Below are 20992 nucleotides of genomic sequence, written 5' to 3'. Positions count from 1 at the left end.
CGGTGGGTGGGCACACTATAACTCTGTTTTGTGCTTGTGCAATACAAATGCTTAATCTACATACTAGATTGTAGAATTGCAGGTGATTATTTTATTCTTTTATGTTAAAACTTTTTCTGCACTATGAGAATCCAATAAAATTTTAACACTTAAAAGGCAACGAATTCATTCAGCTTAACTCAGTAATATCAAAAGCAAATCAACCCACCCATTAAATATTGAAGGAGATCCCAGCTCATCAGGAATGCATGAGGCTATCCAATTACCTGCAGCTTGATAAAGCAATTTTCTGAGTTAGCTATTCTCTTTATAACAAAGGTCGTTAACCATCTGAAGAACAGCTTAAAATTCATGAAATCTGAAAAACCAATGTAGACACCTCTGGTCTTCAACTTAAGCCCAATTTCCATTCCGGAGTGCTGCCTAGCATCTCTTGCTCAGCTGTGTTTAACATTCTAAGAAATGGAAATGCATAATTGGTTTTACGGGATCGCTTCCAGAAACATTCAAATTTTGTTATTTATTGCTTTGTATACCACAGAAAGGGTAAAAACAGCCCCATAGAGCCCTGAATTTTTATGATTTTGAAACTCAAAAGGAGTTTCAACCACTCTCTGCTTTGGAATTCTGCGGCCCCTCGTTCCTCACGTTGATCTCCGGGGAAAGCGGAAGTGGAAGCATGTCCTACCTTTAGGACCTGTTCTAGGTTCTCCAGCTTGGCTTGGAGCTGGTGTTTCTCCTTCACGGCCAAATCACGTTCTCTGGTCACTATGGTGAGCGTGTGCTTAAGCCGAGCATACTCTGCTTTCACCTAAAGTAGCAAGGATGGAAAGAAGGGGCGTTTACAGTATGCACATGAGCTGCAGTGGGTACTTGTCCCCAGCTGTCATCTGTCACTTCCCCTTTAAGTTCTTTTTGGAGACTTCCCCTCCCTCATCCTCAGTCCTTGACTTCGTATTAGGTCCACTCCTGCTGGGGTGAATACGTGTGACCAAGGGCTGGCCAATCAGCACACAGCCTCCCTCTTCATCCCACCCATCCTCACCACAGCCACAGTGATTGGATAAGGTCTGGGAATGTGACCGAGGCCTGGCCAATCAGCATAATCCCCTGCCCTGAATGTGAGGATTGGGAGAGGAGGGGCATAGAAGCCAGGAGCATCCACGGAGAATGAGATATTAGACTGTGTAGGAACCTGGGAAGAGATTCACCCACTGTACTTAGAAAGTTAAAGACAAAGGTTGGAGCTACACTGTCATTTGCATTCATGAGGGAAGAACTCATCTGAGAATAGACTCTGGAGATGGAGAAGCATCTGATGACACTGTGTGAGCAACTAGATCAAGCTGTGCCTGAAGCTAATACTTTCCTTTCTAGTTACTTGGGCCAACAGATTCCCTCGGTTAACTTGTGTCAATTTGAATTGTCTTCTGTCCCTTTGAACTGAAAGTCCTAACAGACACAAAATGTTACTCAAATTGTGTAGCCATACTAAATTCTTTTGCTTTAAATTTCACCTCTGTCCTAAAAGTGGACAAAAATGGCAACAAAGCACCATGTGGATTTGGATGATGGATGCTCCAATAACCTCAGAAACCATGTCCATTTTCAGCCCAGAAGCCCCAGGATTCCCATGTTTAAAACTCATCTGGAGGCTCTACTAATCCTCAATCTCTCCTCTAGCTTCTTTGAAACAGACAAGGGCATGCCCTTGATGAGAGAAGTTACCTGATTTCTTCTCCACTATTTTTTCATTGTGCAGCATGCTTTATTCCAACCATGGAATTTTAATTTCTTCCCCTCCTCCCCAAACATTACAACATGAATTATGACTTCAATAACAGACTGTCACAAAGTCATGGGGTTTTTTGCTTTTTTTTTTTGTAGCTACATAAGCCCTTTCTGTTTCAAATGCTTTATGTACGATCTTCGTGTAACCTGACAGTTTCTGTGGCACAGAAGGAAAAGAAGGCGCCCACTTAGCATTCCTAAACGGAGCAGGGTTACAGGGAAGCTGTTATTAAGAGGTCGTGGAGAGGTCTGATTCACAGAAGTATTTTCCTGCCATTTTGCTACAGTGTGATGCATCAAGCAATGAACTCAGGGGAAAATTCAAATGCTACCTGGTGAAAATGTCATGACCTAATGTAACGAAGCAGAGACCGCATTTGAACCTCAGCTCCAGGTTTGCTGAGAGCCTTCGCTTCTCATGTCCTAGCTAATCAAGGAAATTAGACTTGGGAACAGTATTCGAAAGCCCCGAGTCCAGTCTTGCACTATAGCCAGCAGAAGCCTTCTAGAATAGAAGTCAGATCTTGCTGCTCCCTGATTAAAAATTCCCAGGGCTACCATGGAAATTGGAATCAAGTCCAAATTCCTGATGTGGCCCCAAAGTCCTATGGCATCTGGGCTACCCACCTCTCTAATCTGACCTGTTACCATCCACCATGCTCAGTCACTTTGGCCTCTTTTAATCCCTTGAACAAGCCAAGCTCATTCCTGCCCCAAGGCCTTCGAACGTGCTTTTCCCACACCTCCCACCCCACCCCCACTCTCTGCTCATCAATTATGTCACTCCTCAGACAAGCCCTTGGAGTACCGATATCCTCCCTACTTTTCTGTCTTTGTCGCCCTCGCCATTTCCCCCTGCTTTATTTTCCATGGGCATTTATCACTATCTGAAATTAACATATGAGCAGTTTACATTTTTTCTCAGGGTTGCGCCTCATTAGAATGGAAGCTCCGATGGGACCAGGATTTTCTTTAGTGATCCAATTCCCTGTTGTCAGAATAGAGAAGTAGAATGAATAGCCAAAGTTCATGTAAGTCAGGTATTTCCAAGAAACTCAAACTCATACTTTGTAGGGAAGCTGACTTGGGTTTCAGGCTCCATTTGCCAGCCTCATTTATTTCTGTATATTTAGTTATTATCCAGCCCCTTATAGGAGCACAGGGCAGTCAGGAATCATCCTGCCAGGGGCACAGCCCAGGGCTTTGGTCAAGAATAGTCAATCCCCTTTATGTTTTATCATAGGATATACATATATATGTTTTTTTAATTGGAGGATAATTGCTTTACAGTGTTGTGTTCGTTTCTACTGAACAACAACTGTGAATCAGCTAGCTATAGGTAAACATATATCCCTTCCCTTTTGAGCCTCCCTCGCATCTGCCCATCCCACCCCTTTAGGTCATCATAGAACAGCTGAGCTCCCTATGATACACCATGATGGAAAAGGCTATTAAAAACAGAATACATATATATTTAACCTAATCACTTTGCTATATAACAGGGATTAAAAACATTGCAAATTAACTATACTTCAATAAAAATAAATAAAAAGATTTTTAAAAACATTAAAATAGTAATAGTCGATCCCCAACCTGCAGACAGACCACAACCCAGAAGTGAATCTGGAAACTGACTGGCAGCCGCCAAACCTGTGCTTCCACAGGGACGTTGCCAACGGTGGACAGAACAGATGGACGTTAGAGGGCCAGGCCCACCCATAAATCCCATTTACCCCACATGGAGCTAAAATGTTGTGCTTTTCTTGTACCTTATACTGTGTTCGTTGGAGTAACAACAGAAAGCAATTGTTGGTGGGAAAAAAAAAGCCAAGTTTTATTTGTCTTGAAGACAATGCTTTACAGGATAGCTGAGGATGAGCAAGAATCTGCAGAGGACTTCTGGGCCACTAGAAGGTTCTGCAAGTTGTTGGTGCTTGTGCTTTAATACATCAAATATACTTCATCTAATGCCACAATTGTGGTTTTGCATTTCTTTGACTTAAAGTTTCTCCATCGTGTCCCCTTTATGGTCACAATTATGGAATGAGAGTCCCTTGGATTGCAAGGAGATCCAACCAGTCCATACTAAAGGAGATCAGTCCTGGGTGTTCATTGGAAGGACTGATGCTAAAGCTGAAACTCCAATACTTTGGCCACCTCATGCGAAGAGTTGACTCATTAGAAAAGACCCTGATGCTGGGAGGGATTGGGGGCAGGAGGAGAAGGGGACAACAGAGGATGAGATGGCTGGATGGCATCACTGACTCGATGCACATGAGTTTGAGTAAACTCCGGGAGTTGGTGATGGACAGGGAGGCCTGGCGTGCTGCGATTCATAGGGTCACAAAGAGTCGGACACGACTGAGCAATTAAACTAAACTGAAGGTCACTTCCCTGGTTTGCAATAATAGAAAGAAAGTTTGTTGGTTAGGAGGGATGGGGTAGACAAAGGGATTGATTGGGGGGGGGTGTGGACTGAGATAGGCTAAATTAAGACCCATAAAGAAGTCCAGATCCTAATTCTGGAGCCTGTGAATATTGCCTCATATGCAAAAAAGACTTGGAAGGAGTGACTAAGGATCTTGAGATTGTCCTGGATTATCTTAGTGGCTCCAGTGTAGTAATGACAAGGGTCCTGACGAGAGGAATGCAATATGAAGATGCTACTCTGCTGGCTTTGGAGATGGAGGAAGGGCCCAGGGGCCAAGGAATGAGGGTGTGTCTAGAAGCTGGAGATGTGAGAACACGATTCTCTCCTGGAACCTGCAGAAGGAGGGCAGCCCTGCTGACACCTTGATTCTAGGACTTCTGACACTAACCAGTCTGGTTCCATTGTTTCCACAATATAGAAAGGAGATGAAAAAGAAAGTGTTGAAAACATGAGCTTAAATTGGTCTTGGAAATCTCAAAGACTAACCTTTCCCCTGAAAAAAAATGCTGTTTGTGGTAATCTCCACTCTTTCCCAGACTTCCCTGGTGGCTCAGATGGTAAAGAATCTGCCTGTAATGCAGGAGACCTGGGCCCCATTCCTGGGTCAGGAAGATCCCCTGGAGGAGGGTGTAACAACCCACTTCGGTATCCTTGCCTGGAGAATCTCATAGGCAGAGGAGCCTGGTGGGCTACAATCCATAGGGTCACAAACAGTTGGACACTACTGAAGCAACTTAGCACACATGCCCCCACACACTCAATGAGAAAGTAGCCTGAACCTCCAACAGGCTGTAAGAACGGCTACCCAGTTTGGGGAGAATTTAATGGGCTCCTTTGAACCCAGGTGAGTAAAAAATTTGGAATCAATTTTTTTTTTTTTAAGTTGTGTTTGCAGGCATCAGGGGCACTGACCCATCCTTTGCACTGTGTCCTAGATTCCTGGTTCATTTGTTTCATTCCACAGGGAGGCCTGCCCAGTAGAATTCAACTCAATATTCTAAATAGTTCAATAACCAATTTTGCGCCTAAGAGGCAATCCCTTCTGGGCAGGCTTCCGGGAAGACACTGACCCTGCATCCCCATACATTAATAATTAAGAGCTCTGATCATTAATTTTGCGTACTTAATCAAGGCTACTAAAAAGCAGATTGCAAATCCAGCCCGAGTCAGCTGTGGGAATTGGGAATTCCCAGACTTCTTCCGGAGAACCAGATGAAACACTTCCTTGTGTTTCTATAGGTCTCGGGGGTGCCCCCCACCAATGGATCTGGTGCTGTGGTTGAATTCTTTCACCATCAGCATGAACCAACCCACCCCTTGTACCTCCCCAAGTTACCCTGGGACACAGACACTGGTCTCCCAAGGCAGTCTTTCAGGACCTGCTGTTTCCCACGGAGATTCCCCTGAAGACACCCTGCTCAGACACCCCGAGGGAATGCCCAGCCCTGTAAGCCTGGGAAGGGGCAGGACAAATATGATGTCTACGGCACCACCAGGCTCCCCACCTCCTCTCTGCAAGCTCTGCTATTCCAGTCTGTGCCTGTGAGTCACTCCATGCCTTCACACCCCCCTGCAATGCTGAAGGGAGCTCATTTTCTGGGCCTTGAAGCTTTGCTTAAAAGGTCAAGATGTGAAAGCAGCAGGGGAAGAAGTTTCAAACCTTAATGAAAAAAATTATGTTGGTTTTGGTGAGAGTTCTACGGGAGCAGGGGTGCCCATCAGGGCACCAGGAGAGCCAGGTTTGGGAATGAGATGCTGGTGATGCTTGACCCTGGGACTCCACCCGCCACCACTGACCAGCATAGGCGACATCGCCACTGGGCTCCTCTGGCTCTGCCCTCATCAAGGAGGACTCGCACTCTGGGTGCAGGAGCCCAGCTGAGGAGCAGACAGATGCCCACATGGAGTGAACTTAGTGAAAGCGAGGAAGTCATTCTAGGATCAACCCTCCCTCCAGCCAACTCCCCCCAACCCTGTGGTTAGCTTGCTTCTGATGCCCAAAACATCACCATCATTTTTCATTTCTGTTTTTGTTTAAGTAAAAAGATGCCAGGGCTGAGAAGGTCACCAAGCCTCATTATGGATTCACACCTCAGGGTGTGTGAGTTTATTAGAGCCTTTCCTGAGAGCAGGTTTGGCAAGGAAAGAGGAGAGAAGGCACAGGGGTTGGCAGGAATATGGGGGAATGGATTTAAAGGGAGTGTTGGAGGCATACTAAAAGCGCATCTTTTTGATAAAACTGCAGTAAAATACACATAATGTGGGGCTTTCTAGTGGCTCAGATGGTAAAGAATCCACCTGCAATGCAGGAGACCTGGGTTCAATTCCTGGGTCAGGAAGATCCCCTGGAGAAGGAAATGGCTACCCACTCCAGTATTCTTGCCTGGAGAATCCCATGGACAGAGGAGCCTGGTGGGCTACAGTCTGTGGGGTCACAAAGAGTCGGACACGACTGAGCAACTAACACACATGTGACATCAAATTTACTGTCTTTATGTTTTTGAGTGCACAGCTCAGTGGCATGAAGCACGCTCACACTGTTGTGGAACCATCACTAATACCCATCTCCAAAACTTTTCATCTTCCCAAACTGAAACTCTGTCCCCCTTAGACATTAACTCCCCCTCCCCTCCCCTAAGCTCCTGCCTCCCACTACGCTACTTTGCTGTCTCTATAAATCTGACTCCTCTAGAGATTTTATATGAGTGGAATTACAAAGTATTTATCCTTCTGTGACTGGCTTATTTCACTGAACACAATGTCTTCAAGGTTCATCCATGTTGCAGCAGGTGTCAGAACTTCCTTCATTTTAAGGCTGAGTAATAATAGTCCATTGTGTTTATATATACCTAATTCCCAGGTGGCACTAGTGGTAAAGAACCTGCCTGCCAATGCAGGAGATTTAAGAGATGCAGGTTCAGTCCCTGCGTCGAGAAGATCCCCTGGAGGAGGGCATGGTCTCCCACTCCAATAGGGTTGGCCAGAAAGTTCGTTAGGGTTTTTTGGTAAGATGTTATAAAAAAAATCTACCCGATATATGTATACACACACACACACACACACACACACACACATATGCTGCATCTTATATAACATTTGATAATATTCATTCATAGATGGTCACTTGGGTTGCTTCCATCTTTTGGCTATTGTGAATAATGCTGCTATAAACATGAATGGACAAATATCTCTTCTTAATCCTATTTTTAATCCTTTGGGGTGTATCTCCAGAAGTGAAATTGCTGAATCATGGAGTAATTCTATTCTTAATTTGTTAAAGATATGCCATCCTGTTTTCCATAGTCACTGCCCCATTTTATGTTCCCACCAACAGGGCACAAGGCTCCAATTTCTTCACATCCTCTCTAACACTTCTTATTTCCTGAAAAGCAGATCTTTTTCTTTTTTTTTAAAGGGAAAACAAGAAGGCAGGAAAAGAAGTGTAAAATCAAAAAAGCTCTATTTTTTTACAGTAAATTGTTAGGACACAGTTATTCTTTGAAATAAACACTCTGTAATTATGGAAAGTTAAGCAATTAGTGGCTTCAAACCAACAACTGATCATTAACTAATATTCACCGAGCACCTACGATGTGTCCTGAGATAGGTACTAGGGATACGGTGGTGAATAAGAGCGCAAAGACCTCTGCCACCTAGCAGCTGACATTACTGCAGGGTGGACAGACAGACACATAAGTGAAGATGTGATCAACCAACAAAGTGATGAGACTCACAAGAAGATAAAAGCTGAGTGAAGCCACATAATTAAAGGAAGGGGATGGGTAGCTGGAGGCAGTGAAGGTTTCGCTGAGGAGGCAACTCACCATGAAGAGCAAGAGGCTGGTGGCTATTTGAAGAGGAGGGAGCAGAGTTCCAAGCAGAGAAAGTCATGGCACACAGACCAGCTTGGTGGTCTGAGGAGCAGAAAGGTCAGCGTCAACAGAGCTTCAGGAATCAAAGATGGAGAGGCAGATGACAAGGCTGAGTGAGACGGCAGCCACAGGGAGGAGTTTTGTTGTTATTTTGGGAGAAGGTTTTTACTCTGAGGAGCAACATAGTCTGGTTTGAGTCACAAGATCACTCTAGATCATGCTGGAAACTGATTGTAGGACATTAAGAAGGGAGGTAGGCAGGCCAAGTAGGAGATTGTTTCACCATTCAGGCAGGAGAAGATGGCAGCCTCTGCTTGTGGGACACAGTGGGATTGGAAATGGGAGGGCTGGGGGCTGTCAGAGAGTGAGGGGTAAAGGAGGCATAAAGGACCCCTCAGAGCATCTTGGCCTGAGCAGTTGGAGGGATGGCCATTTACTGGGATAAGAAAAACTAGGAGAGGCAATGGTTTGGTGGAGAAGACATGGGAAGTTTTGTTCTGGCCCCTGTGTGACTGAATAGACCTCTATGTGGGGATGCCTAGCAGACAGCAGATGAGACGTTTCTCTAGGGCTTTGTGCAGTGGCCACATGATGAAATAGAAGAGGTGTGACTAGGGTCCCAGACACTGTCGTTTGGGTGGAGTTCAGTGAGTCATCCCCTTCCACCTTCCCTGGGCTCCTCCCTGACACCCCAGCTCCCAATGGCCTGTCGATGGTGGTGGCCAGTTACCTTGTCGAGCTGGCGGGCCCTTGCAGGAAGGCCTGCATAATGGGGCCTCAGGCGATGGTCTCCTTGGGCAGCTTCCTTAAGTGCATTTTCCTAAAACAAAAGGAAAGGGCATCATGAGATGACATCCTAACCTGCAGATGGGGGTGAAGGGTTCTGATTTGAAATCAGATTGGGGTTGGGTGTGATTCTGTGATTCACAAGCCTTGTGGTGTGGGAGGCGTGTCTTTTCCTCTTTCCGAGCCATGAGTTTCCTACTCTATAAAACGGGAGGAGGGATACTTTACGATGATGTTACGAGTAGATAATAAAACAATATCTATAAAGCCTGTAGTGAAGTGTCCAGAAGATAAATCACATCTGATACATTGTGTGCTAACCTGCAATGCACCCTTGTGTCCTAAAGAGGCAACAGAACTGCTCTTCATCTGGACTTTATGTGAAGCTCTGACCTGCCCCCTTTCCTCACAAGCACTGCTCCAAACATATTGCCATAATAAACAATACAGAAAACACTTAAAGGTTTCTCTTGCTCAAAAAGAAGGCAAAAAAATCTATGAGGGCTATGGAAGGCTGGAGCACATGTCATGAGTGGAACTCCTGGGACTCACCAGATTCTGAGTCCAGAAATAGGCAGACAAAATTAGGAGTCCAAATACTTTAGGCTATAAAGAACTGAAAGTGTCCCACCTGAGGCTAGAGACCAAGGTACTGCCTGAACCAAGGCTGAGGTCAAGTCCCCCACTCCCAAAGAAGGCTGCCCAGAGCTCCGGCACAGACAAGGTAGTGTGGTGGAGAGGCAGGGAGACCAGACCCACTGGCTCAGTGGTATCACCTGTGCAGGAACTCTGAGCTACCAATAATAGAACCCAATTCAAGACCAGGAGCCCCCGTGGGATGGTACAGAATGACAAAGAAGTAAGACAAGAGCAGAGAGTGAGCACAGACAAGGAAAGAGAGCTGGGGGTAAAAATCTCCCGTAAAAGATGAGTCTGAAAACAGAAACTACAAAACACAGAAAGAAAACTCACACTGCTCAAGAGATTTAACAAAATCGGTCATCAGGATGAACTGACTCCAGAAGAAATAAAAATAGTGAAGTGACCTGAAAATGACACCTCAGGGAGCAAGTGGAGGGCTCTCACAAAGATGAAGAATGACACCCATTAAAAAGCACCAGGCAGAAGCAACAGGGACAGTGAGTGTCCCACGGTGGAAGGTGACAGCAATAGCCACCTGCGGTCAGGTCTGCCGGTTTCTTTGCTTAATTCTTCAAGTGTGTTCTCTGTTCGTCTCCTAAGTGAGTTCCTATCTGGGGATCACCCACTTCTGAATTGACTTGGGAATCTCCTCTGTAACACTTCAAGAGGTCTGAACTTGGGCTCATTCACACTCACGATAAGAAAGGAACAGGAACCATAGGGTTACAGACACCTCCCACAAGGAGAAAGGGTCCTCCTGCTGTTTTCAGGTCCTATATTTCAGTCAAGCCCCTTACCCTAGGCCACAGTCATTACAGTCTCCTCCCCTCTATGGCATCTTCTGTGTTTGGGTCTGAAGAACAAGGATCCCCAGCCTATGAGAAACTGCTTCCCTCCTCTGAGATGTTCCCAAAGGCATAAATTCATTTCCCCCTTTCTTACGTAAAGCAACCACAGTGTAATCCCCTGCCGGCTCCGTGGGGGACCTGGAGACATTCTGGGATATCCCACATGAGAACCACTGGCAATCACAAGGGATAGGTACACGCACCCAAACCCCTCACTCTTGACCTTGGAAGTCTTGCCTACCCCAAGGTGAAATAAAGGCAGCCATGTCTCAGAGAATTACAGGAGAAACTTTTTTTTTTAAAAGCAGGAACTGATATTACTATATTGTTTTTTAAAGTTTTTTTTACTGTGGGCCATTTAAAAAGTCTTTATTGAATTTGTTACAATATTGCTTCTATTTTATGTCTTGGGTTTTGGGCCATGAGTCATGTGGGATGTTAACTCCAGGCCAGGGGATTGAACACATACCCCCTGCCTTGGAAGGTGAGGTCTTAACCACTGGACAGCCAGGGAAGACCCCAGGAAAAACTTCAGGGAGGGGTTAGAACGTCAGTCCTGAGGCCATTCTGTCTAAATACAAACTCGAGCTGGTTCACGGGTAAGCCCTATGACCTCAGGCAGGATGCCTGGTATCTCTACCCTCTAAGATGGAGGGATGTGAAAGCACCTACTCAGCAGCCACTGGGAGGATAAAATGAGATGGTTCTCCTAGAGTACCAAGCATTCCCCTGCACACAATGGAGGCTCAGGCAGGGGTCACCTTCCCTACTGGAGGCACCGGTCTCAGTATGCGCACCTTCCACGATCCGCCATAACCACCCACTCAATTCCTGCCATCACCTTCCTCTGCCCCTCCCCTAGAAGAGTGGACTGCAAGAAGGCAATATCGGGAAGAGAAGCAGAGCTGGCTCTTTCATCCAGTTTTCTGGTGGTTGTAGGATAGTTGCATTCATCAATTTCATCTCTACTCCATCTCAGTGATTCAAGGTCAGCTGTTTAACCTGATGAAATCAATCCTCAAGAGAAAAAAGCCCAGGATCTAAATCCAGTCCAGGAAGCACTGATTCACAATATCACCAGGTAAAAGGGGAATGAGGGGTACACATGGCCATCTCTTCCCCAAATCAGTCCAAGCATGAATCTGCACTCGGGGTACCACTTACTGTACCGGTTCTCCCAACTCAAGGAACTAGGAACAGAAAGAACAGCTGAGAAGCAAACTCAACCCCAAACAATTCTCTGCTCCACAGAAAACAGTTTAGCAGAGGCCAAACCCCCTCACACAGTGATGCTGAAAAAACCTATTCAGCACCCAAGATGTCCAGGTAAAAGCCCAGAGAGAGTGAAGATGCCACTTGAGCTACACGGACTATGTGATTTACTTGCCGAATTACAGCATCTCATTTATCCAGACTTGTCATTTAGCCCTGAAAAAGCCCAGAGGTGGGCATGGGTCAGGGGAACACATGTGGCCTCACCCTCAATGCCGCAGTGACGGCAGACATTGGTCTTCCCCGCCCCTCGGAGTAACAGGGCACGGATGCTCCTCAGACATGCATGTATCTTGGATTGCTTAGGGGAAAATCCAGAAAATGCCTACTGCTCAGGCTTCCAGTCCCATGAAGATGCTGAGAAGCAAGAAGACTTACCCTGGAAGCTTTCATCATTGACACCGTGCAGGACCAGAGCTGCCCACCCGGGGAAGCTGCCACCGCTCCAGTGAAATCTAGCCCTTCTGGATTAATCAGCGCCACCAAGGAAGGGCCGCTAAGCAAGAGATAGAACACCTTACATACTGGTCGCATGCTTGAGACCAGAAGGCCCCCCAAAGATGTGGGCTTTTAGTTGCAACACGACAAAATGAGACTCGCCAACAGGCGCGGGTGCACGAGCTATGACAATTCACAGGAGAAGGAGGAGGAGGAGGAGGAGGATGGGGTGGACTTAATATAATCTGACATTCCTGCTGAGTAACGAGGCTTTTCACAGCCTGGGGTAAAGGCGGCCAGTCACACCAGCGCCCAGATCACAGGTGTGCACACACACCTCCCTGCCACAGAGTGATCGGTGCCCCTCCGGCGTCTCCTGTGCTGGGGGTTTGACACTGTTGAGTATTGGGCACATCCGAGGACCCAGGAATTGAATCTGACAGCACACGCCCACTGCCTGGAGATGCAAAGCCAGTGACTCATGCATCGCCAGGACTGTGATAACAAAGAACTTTCCGAGCACCAGCTGTATGAAATCACCCTCTAAGCTCCGTCTTCTTGACCTGAAATAATGATTGTGAAGAGAGGAAAACCAGCCTCTGTGTAACTGTTCGCTTCCTGGGAAATGGTCCAGCTTCCCTGTCCTTGGGAGAGTCTCAGCATCGTGATGGGAGCAGACCAGGTCTTGGATACTTTACATTTAAAGCCATCCAGGTAAGAGGGCTTAGGATTCACCAAACGGTGGATGCATGAGACAGGGTCTACCCTGTAGGAATCAAAATGCACAGTTTGTTGAATCTAGTTATCCATAACTACAGATAGAAAAGGGCACAGTCCTTATTTCCACTTTGCAGATAAACATTTGGAGGTTAGGACAAACTCTCAGCAGGCTGATAAGAGAGCTCTGGCATCTGAGCTGAAGACTTCTGGGGCCAGTGACCCCTGAAGCCTGAGTCAGGGGATTAAGTGCAAACTGCCAGTGAGACTAAAGGGAGGACCCAAGACAGAGTGAAAGAAACAGAGATGTTTAAAAGGGCAGGAGAAGAGGCTCCTGAAAAGGGATGGTCAGCAGTGACGGGAAACAAGTGTGTGATGTCCTAGAAGCTAAGGAAGCATAAATTTGACAAAGACAGTCCCCAGCATCAATTGTTGCCCGAGCCAGGTGAGGACCAAAGATGTTCAGCAGTTGAAGCACTGAAAGTGTTTCCCATGACTTCCAGGAGAGGTGCTGAGAGAGAACCCTCCTACACTGTTGGTGGGCAGGTAAATTGGTGCAGCCACTATGGAAGACAGTGTGGAGGGCCTTAAAAAACTAAAAATAGAGTCGCCATATGATCCATCAATCCCACTCCTGGACATGTATCTGGAGAAAACTGTAATTCAGAAAGATACATGCACCACAATGTTCAAAGCAGCACTGGTTACAATAGTCAAACCATGGAGGCAACCTAAATGTCCATTGACAGATGAGTGGATAAAGATGTGATACATATGTACAGTGGAATATTACTTAACCATAAAAAGAATGCAATAATGCCATTTGCAGCGATATGGATGGACCTAGAGACTATTATACTAAATGAAGTAAGTCAGAAAGTCAAATATCATAGGATATCACTTATATGTGAAATCTAAAAAAAAATGATATGAATTAACTTATTTACAAAAGAGAAGCAGACTCACAGACACAGAAAACAAACTTACAGTTAACAAAGGGGAACGACAGAGAGGGGTAAATTTGGGATTAACATTTACACACCAGTAGCTCAGTGGTAAATATCTGCCTGATAATGCAGGAGACACAGGAGACATGAGTTTGATCCCTGGGTCAGGAAGATGCCCTGAAGAAGGAAATAGAAACCCACTCCAGTATTCTTGCTTGGAAAAACCCCATGGACAGAGGAACTTGGTGGGCTATAGTCCATAAGGTCGCAAAGAGTCAGACAGGACTGAGCTACTGAACAACAATAAATGTATGAAATAGAAAACAACACAGATCTACCGTACAGCACAGGGAACTATATTCAATATCTTATAATCACCTATAATGGAAAAGCATCTGAAAAAGAATGTATATGTGTATTTAACTGTATCACTTTGCTGCACACCTAAAACACTGTAAATCAATTATATTCAATTTTTTTAAGTTTTAAAAACATTTTAAATAAAAAAAAATAAAAGGAGAGGTGCTGAGGATGGACTAGCAGAGGTCACCTTGTGACTGATGGGAGAGAAAGAGGTCCAGAAACTGAGAGGTGATAGTTCTTGGAAGAAGAGCGGGTTGAAAAGGAGGAGTGAGACAAAGAGGGGCCTCCTAGGGACACGGGCGACCACGGGAAAGTGAAGATACCGGCTTTGGAAGCAGCAGTGTGGGAGGTAACAAAAACTGGCGACTCCATCTTTCTACTGCAAATAAGTGGATGTTGGAGGGGATAGACCCTCCAGGGAACTCCAGTTACAGCTGCAGGCAGTCACGCTCACGCAGGAGGCAGGAGATGAAAACAGGCACACTGGGAAATAGCAAGGGGCAGGAGAGGCGCACAACGCACTTTGGGGATGAGAGCACTTGAGGAGAGATGAATGAACGTTCAGTTTCGCTGCAGCTGCAATTCATGGAGCTTCTCCTCTGAACCAGGAGCTGATCTAAGCCCTTTGCTTTCTTCTTCTTCTTTCTAAAAGCTCATCCAAGTCTCATAGCATCCCTATGAGGTGGACATTGCTATCCCCACTTGGTGCACAAGCGAACTAAGACACCAAGAGTTAAGTAATCTGAATAAGTAGCCTCCGCGTAGCAGGTGGAGGAGAGAGATTTGAGCCCAGGTGGGGCTGCTCATGAGCACTAGACCACACCGATCCCTGCACCCCCAAAACCCTGCGTTCTTTTTCTGAAGAACAAGGTCCTGCAGCTTTCCTGGTCCTGAGAGCTGTCAATGGGCTCAGAAATGCCTCCAGTTGGGAGGAGTGGGGATTCTGAGAGACCTGGAACAGTGTTCCTCGGGCTGCGGGCTGCAGATACAGTCTTGGGGGTGGTCTATGAAAAAAAATGGTATTTTGTTTATTTCTGTGAAATCTGAAAAGAATAAATATGAGCATATTCTGTGCCTCCTTACCACTCGGTACTGAATTTTTAAAAAATATTTATTATTTATTTATTTGGCTGTGTTGGGTCTTAGCTGTGGCATGTAGACTCAGTTGCAGCATGTGGATCTAGTTCCCTGACCAGGGATTGAACCCAAGCACCCTGCATTGGGAGCCTGGAGTCTTAGCCACTGGGCCACCAGGGAAATCCCCATACTAAATTTTAATGTCTGCATTTGTGTGAGTGTGTGAGTGTGTGTGTGTGTGTGTGTGTGTGTGTGTGTCTGCACTGACTTGAAGAATTAGCATCTTGACTGCCCCAAGATAATGAAAAGATAACAAAGTCTAATGTAAATGGTGTTTTTATGCACAGTGAAAGCCACACACCTTCACGTGTGCTTAAGAATCAAAGATTTTGTAGGAGTTTGAAAGGGATCAGCAGTAGGAACGTTGAGTCAACTTTCAGGCAACTGTCAAAGGGCATTATACTTACAAAAAAAAAATTCAGTTTAAGTAAAATAGTATCATCTGACACATTAAGTTACAATAAGTTTGGATCTTGAAATTTGTGGCTTCACTCACTTGTTTCTTTCTAATCTGTTTATTCATGTTGACTTTATGGTTTAGAAAAGCTGTAGACATTTATGAACCAGTTTTATCACTGGGCACATGTAATTACATTATGAATTATAAATATATAATCATATTGTATTCAAATATACTAAAGACTATGTTGCGTAATGTGCAAGTCTAATAAAATCATATTATGTAAGAATGATGTAATCATCAATTATAATAATATATAGTAAAAACAATTAAAATCAACACTAGGATACCCTTGATAATATTTTTCTTTCTGAAAAGTCTTCTTGAGTGGTTCTAGGCTAAAGGCATGGGCAGGGAAGATGAAGTGATTGGAAAAGAGGAAGGAAAGAAAGGGAACAGGAGTGTATGACGTGAGCCTAGGGTGAGAGCCGCAAGGAAAGGGGGAGGAGATAAATGCAGAATGGAAGGAGCTTCCTCTGCTCCTGTCCAGGGTCATGACCATTGCTGAGCCCCACTCCTGCTCCTTGTGGTCAAGGCCCAGGACAGCTCTCTAAGTCATCACAGGCTTTGGAGAAAACACTGGAACTCAGAGGACCTGGGATTGCTACCTAATTCTAACATTTACCAAGTGTGGTTCTGGGCAAATTCTTTAATGTTCTATGCATTCCTGGCAATTTAAATGAGATACAAAATAGATAACTAATAAGAAACTTCTGTATAGAACAGGGAATTCTACTCAAGACTTTGTATTGGCCTACATATGGGGAAAGAATCTAAAAATGAGTGGATATATGTATATTTATAACTGATCCACTTTGCTATACACCTGAAACTCACACAACATTGTAAATCAACTAGACTCCAATGCAATTTTTTTTAAAGAGAGATAGTGCATATAAGCACACTTCGCAATCTGTAAAGGGCAAGTTGAATGTGAAAGATTGTTTTGCCAATAAAGAGGCTGCCTCTGTTTTCCTATAATGCTCTGGGATTCAGAGCAGGAAGAGACAAATCTACATCTCCAAGTCCCCTTCTGCAATCAGAAAAATCCATCAATGTGCATTTGCTTTCACTATGATACATGCAATTCCTTGACCTGTTTGATATTCAGGCATTGTCCATATGCCAATAATGCAATTACAGAGAAGCACACTGTGCCATTTAAAAGCTGTTTTTCTAATATAGGTTACAGACCAGCTGAAATGGAAAAATATAACACACAAAGCAGGTTCTAATATAAGTTCATGACCCAGAGAAACATTTGCATTTGAAAAAAGGCTTCTCTCAGTAATTGTATTTCATTAATTTGTAAGTACCTACAATGTGCTAGAGCTTCCCTGGTAGCTCAGTTGGTCAAGAGTCTGCCTGCAATGCAGGAGACCCAGGTTCAATCCCTGGGTCAGGAAGATTCCCTGGAGAAGGAAATGGCAACCCACTCCAGTATTCTAGCCTGGAAAATCTTATGGACAGAGGAGCCTGGCTGGCTTTAGTCCATGGGGTCACAAGAGTTAGACACAACTTAGCAACTAAACCCGGAGAAGGCAATGGCACCCCACTCCAGTACTCTTGCCTGGAAAATCCCATGGACGGAGGAGCCTGGAAAGCTGCGGTCCATGGGGTCGCTGAGGGTCAGACAGAACTGAACGACTTCACTTTCACTTTTCACTTTCCTGCACTGGAGAAGGAAATGGCAACCCACTCCAGTGTTCTTGCCTGGAGAATCCCAGGGACGGGGGAGCCTGGTGGGCTGCCATCTATGGGGTCGCACAGAGTCGGACACGACTGAAGCGACTTAACAGCAGCAGCAGCAGCAACTAAACCACCACAACAATGTGGGCTTGGTCCTACTGATGTTTGTTAAAAATAATTTTAGTGAAGTTGATGCTTGGTTCCCATTGGTCACTATCATCAGAACACAGGCTGCCTCCAAAGATAGCTCTTCTCTACCAAAAACGGTGGGATTGTGTTACAGAGAGGAGCCAATTTTGACTCCATGTTGAATCTGTTTTTTTACTTTAACTTTTGCTTCCCACTGTTTTTGTTCACTAAAAGGATACTGTCCATACATAATGGCCTGCCTCAGGGAACCCTGCCCCTCTGCCTGAATGTTAAACCAAAATGCTTTTGTTCATGACCCTGTCCACCTATGGATGACCACAGGAAGGAAGTTTAAACAGAACTACCATATAACCCAGTAATTCTGCAGGAGGAGAAGGGGACGATAAGAGGATGAGATGGTTGGATGGCATCACCGACTCAATGGACATGAATTTGGGTGAACTCCGGGAGTTGGTGACGGACAGGGAGGCCTGGCGTGCTGTGGTTCATGGGGTCACAAAGAGTCAGACATGACTGAATGAACTGAACTGAAAGCTATGGTTTTTCCAGTAGTCATGTACTGATGGGAGAGTTGGACCATAAAGAAGGCTGAGAGCCAAAGAATTGAAGCTTTCAAATTGTGGTGCTGGAGAAGACTCTTGAGAGTCCCTTGGACACCAAGGAGATCAAAATCAGTCACTCCTAAAGGAAATCAACCCTGAATATTAATTGGAAGGACTGATGCTGAACCTGAAGCTCTAATACTTTGGCCACCTGATGCAAAGAGCCAACTCATTGGAAAAGACCCTGATGATGGGAAAGACTGAAGGCAGTAGGAGAAGGTGGCGACAGAGGATGAGATGGTTGGATGGAATCACTGACTCAATGGACATGAGTTTGAGCATCCTCTGGGAGATAGTGAAGGACAGGGAAGTCTGGTGTGCTGCAGTCATAGAGTCATAGAGTCACAAAGAGTTGGACATGACTTAGCAACTGAACAACAACAACAAAGATATGTACCCAAAAGAACTGAAAACAGATGTTCAAAAAAAAATCCTTGTACATATATGTTCACAGCAGTGCTATTCACAATGCTCAAAAGGTGAAAACAACCCAGAGAGATGTCCATCGACTGATGGACACATAGACGAAATGCAGTCTCTCCAATGAATGGCATATCATTCAGCCATAGAAAGGAATGAAGCACTGACATACACTACAAGGGGAATGAACCTCAAAAACATCACGCTAGGTGAAAAAAGCCAGACACAAAAGGTCACATACTATATATGTTAGATAGGAAATATAAAAAATAGGTAAATCCTCAACTTTAAAAAATTTGTCACCAGTCCCTCCAGCAACAGAACCTGAAGTGCTATGAGAGAAGAAAGGTTATTCCCCAATCATTTCTCCATGAGATTCTCCTGTTGAAAGAGTATTTCCCTCATGGAGAGCCACTTCAGACAACTGGTCTCCTAGATGCAAACAATGCTGCATTTGGTCCCCAACCAATAAGCAGCAGACTCCACCAGTGCTAGAGGGAAAAGCTGAGACCTGCTCCTGCCGAAGGGAGTTTTGTAGACACTTTTTCTGTACGTGACTTCGGGATAACCTGCTGAATTTAGAAACAAATCTTCTCTATCTATTTATCTATTGATGGAAACTTCATTAACTTTTTATACTGAAGAGTATGTGTATTTTACTTCAATCTAAAAAGTTAATGAAGTACCCATCAACAGATGGATGGATAAAGATGTGGAGGGAGGGAGAGGCAGGGAGGGGAGAGAGGGAAAATGGTTTCTGGGACCAGAGTGGGGTTCTCACCCACAGACATTATTTTTGATAAAAAAAAAGTCACCCCATGGTTACTGCCTTCAGAAATGAAGGTGTTCCCAGAATAGGTTGACACTTTTAGTCCCTATACTTAATACTGATTGACTCAATTTATCTCAAAATAGAAGCTCAAGAAGGAAAAGCAAACTCTTGCTTGATTTTATGAATCCTCCTCTGGGAGTGGTTCCCAGAAGGGCCTGAGAATTCTATTTAAGCATCAAAAAATTCACAATCAAGGGAACCCTCCTACACCATTGATGGGAATGTAAATTGGTACAGCCACTATGAAAAATAATATGAATGTTCCTCAAAAAACTAAAAATAGAACGTCCATATGACCCAGCAATCCCACTCCTGGGCATATATTTGAATAAAACTATAATTCAAACAGATACATGAACCCCAAATGTTCATAGCAGCACTATTCACAATAGCCAAGACAAGGAAGCAAACTAAATATCCATGGACAGATGACTGGATAAAGAAAGTTGTGGTATACATATACAATGGAATAAGAAAGAATGAAATAAAGTCATTTGTAGCAACGTGGATGGACCTAGAAAATATCATGCTAAGTGAAGTAAGTCAGAAAGAGAGAAAAATACCACATGATACCACATATATGTGGAATATAAAATACAACACAAATCAACATATCTACGAAAAAAAAACAGACTCATAGACTTATGGCTGCCAAGAGGGATGGGGAGGGAGAGGGATGGATTGGGAATTTGGGATTAGCAGAGGCAAACCAGCATATAGATGATGGATAAACAAGGTCCTCCTGTATAACACAGGGAACTCTATTCAATATCCCACGAGAAACCATAATGAAAAAGAGTATATATGTATAATTGAGTCACTTTGCTGTACAGAAGAAATTAATACAACATTGTAACTTAACTATACTTGAATTAAATTTTAAAAAATTCACAAGCACACTCCAATTACATGATTGTATCTGGACTTTCATTTATTTGGGCTATTTATGAATTGGCTGACTTTGGCAATAATCTATCCCCCAGTCCATCTCCATTACTGGAGTCCAATATGGTAGCCATCAGCCACATTTGGCTGTTTAATTTTGAAGTTGACTAAAATCAAATAAAATCCCAGGATAGAGCTTAACTACCCTTCTCTTGAGTATGGACTGGGCTTAGAGACTTGCTTCCAGAGAATGCATCCCAGAATATGCTTAGAGAAGAAGAGCAACTTTGCAGTGGAAGAACCTGGAAGACACCATCTTAACCAAGAGATCAAGGTCACATCACAATCACATTGTGAGAGCATCATCCTATTGACATCATAAGCCCCTTGATGTGATGAAATAAGAAAGGAACTTCATCTCTGTTGCACTTTCTCCCAAAACCTATAATGCCAATCTAATCATGAGAAAATCCCAAACTGGGGATATCCTAAGATTCTGAGACACTGTCAGAAATCTGAGTAGACTAAGAAAGCAGGATGACTAGACACAGTTGTGGAGTCCTGAGTGGGATCCTGGAACAGAGCAGTGGGACACCACCAAGGCAATCTGTGCCCAATTGTGGCTACAAATGATGTCAGCTGTAGTTGTGTATTTACAAATGTTGGAATTGGTCCATGGAATACTCCAGGGCAGATAAGAGAGTATGGTT

At 44.5% G+C, this 20992-nt stretch overlaps 1 protein-coding gene across 9 annotated transcripts in view; it reads right to left on the bottom strand.

The window, feature by feature from the left end:
• The window catches only part of RIMBP2 (RIMS binding protein 2), a 295906-nt gene that overhangs the window by 114573 nt on the left and 160341 nt on the right, over window positions 1–20992 (bottom strand). For 3 of the 9 annotated variants that reach the window (XM_043488893.1, XM_043488900.1, XM_043488883.1), the window contains exons 1-3: window positions 12021–12121; window positions 8825–8914; window positions 689–811 (exon numbers count right to left, since the gene is read on the bottom strand). In XM_043488893.1, the coding sequence (XP_043344828.1) occupies window positions 689–811; window positions 8825–8914; window positions 12021–12038 (231 nt within the window). In that variant the 5' untranslated portion in view covers window positions 12039–12121. Of the gene's footprint in view, window positions 1–688; window positions 812–8046; window positions 8168–8824; window positions 8915–12020; window positions 12150–20992 lie in introns of those variants that run through there. The other 6 variants (XM_043488844.1, XM_043488854.1, XM_043488861.1 and 3 more) reach the window with 6 other exon arrangements.

The sequence above is a fragment of the Cervus canadensis genome, chromosome 1 (assembly GCF_019320065.1).
Source record: "Cervus canadensis isolate Bull #8, Minnesota chromosome 1, ASM1932006v1, whole genome shotgun sequence".
NCBI classification, from domain to species: domain Eukaryota; kingdom Metazoa; phylum Chordata; class Mammalia; order Artiodactyla; family Cervidae; genus Cervus; species Cervus canadensis.
This window is presented reverse-complemented; position numbering and strand designations above follow the sequence as displayed.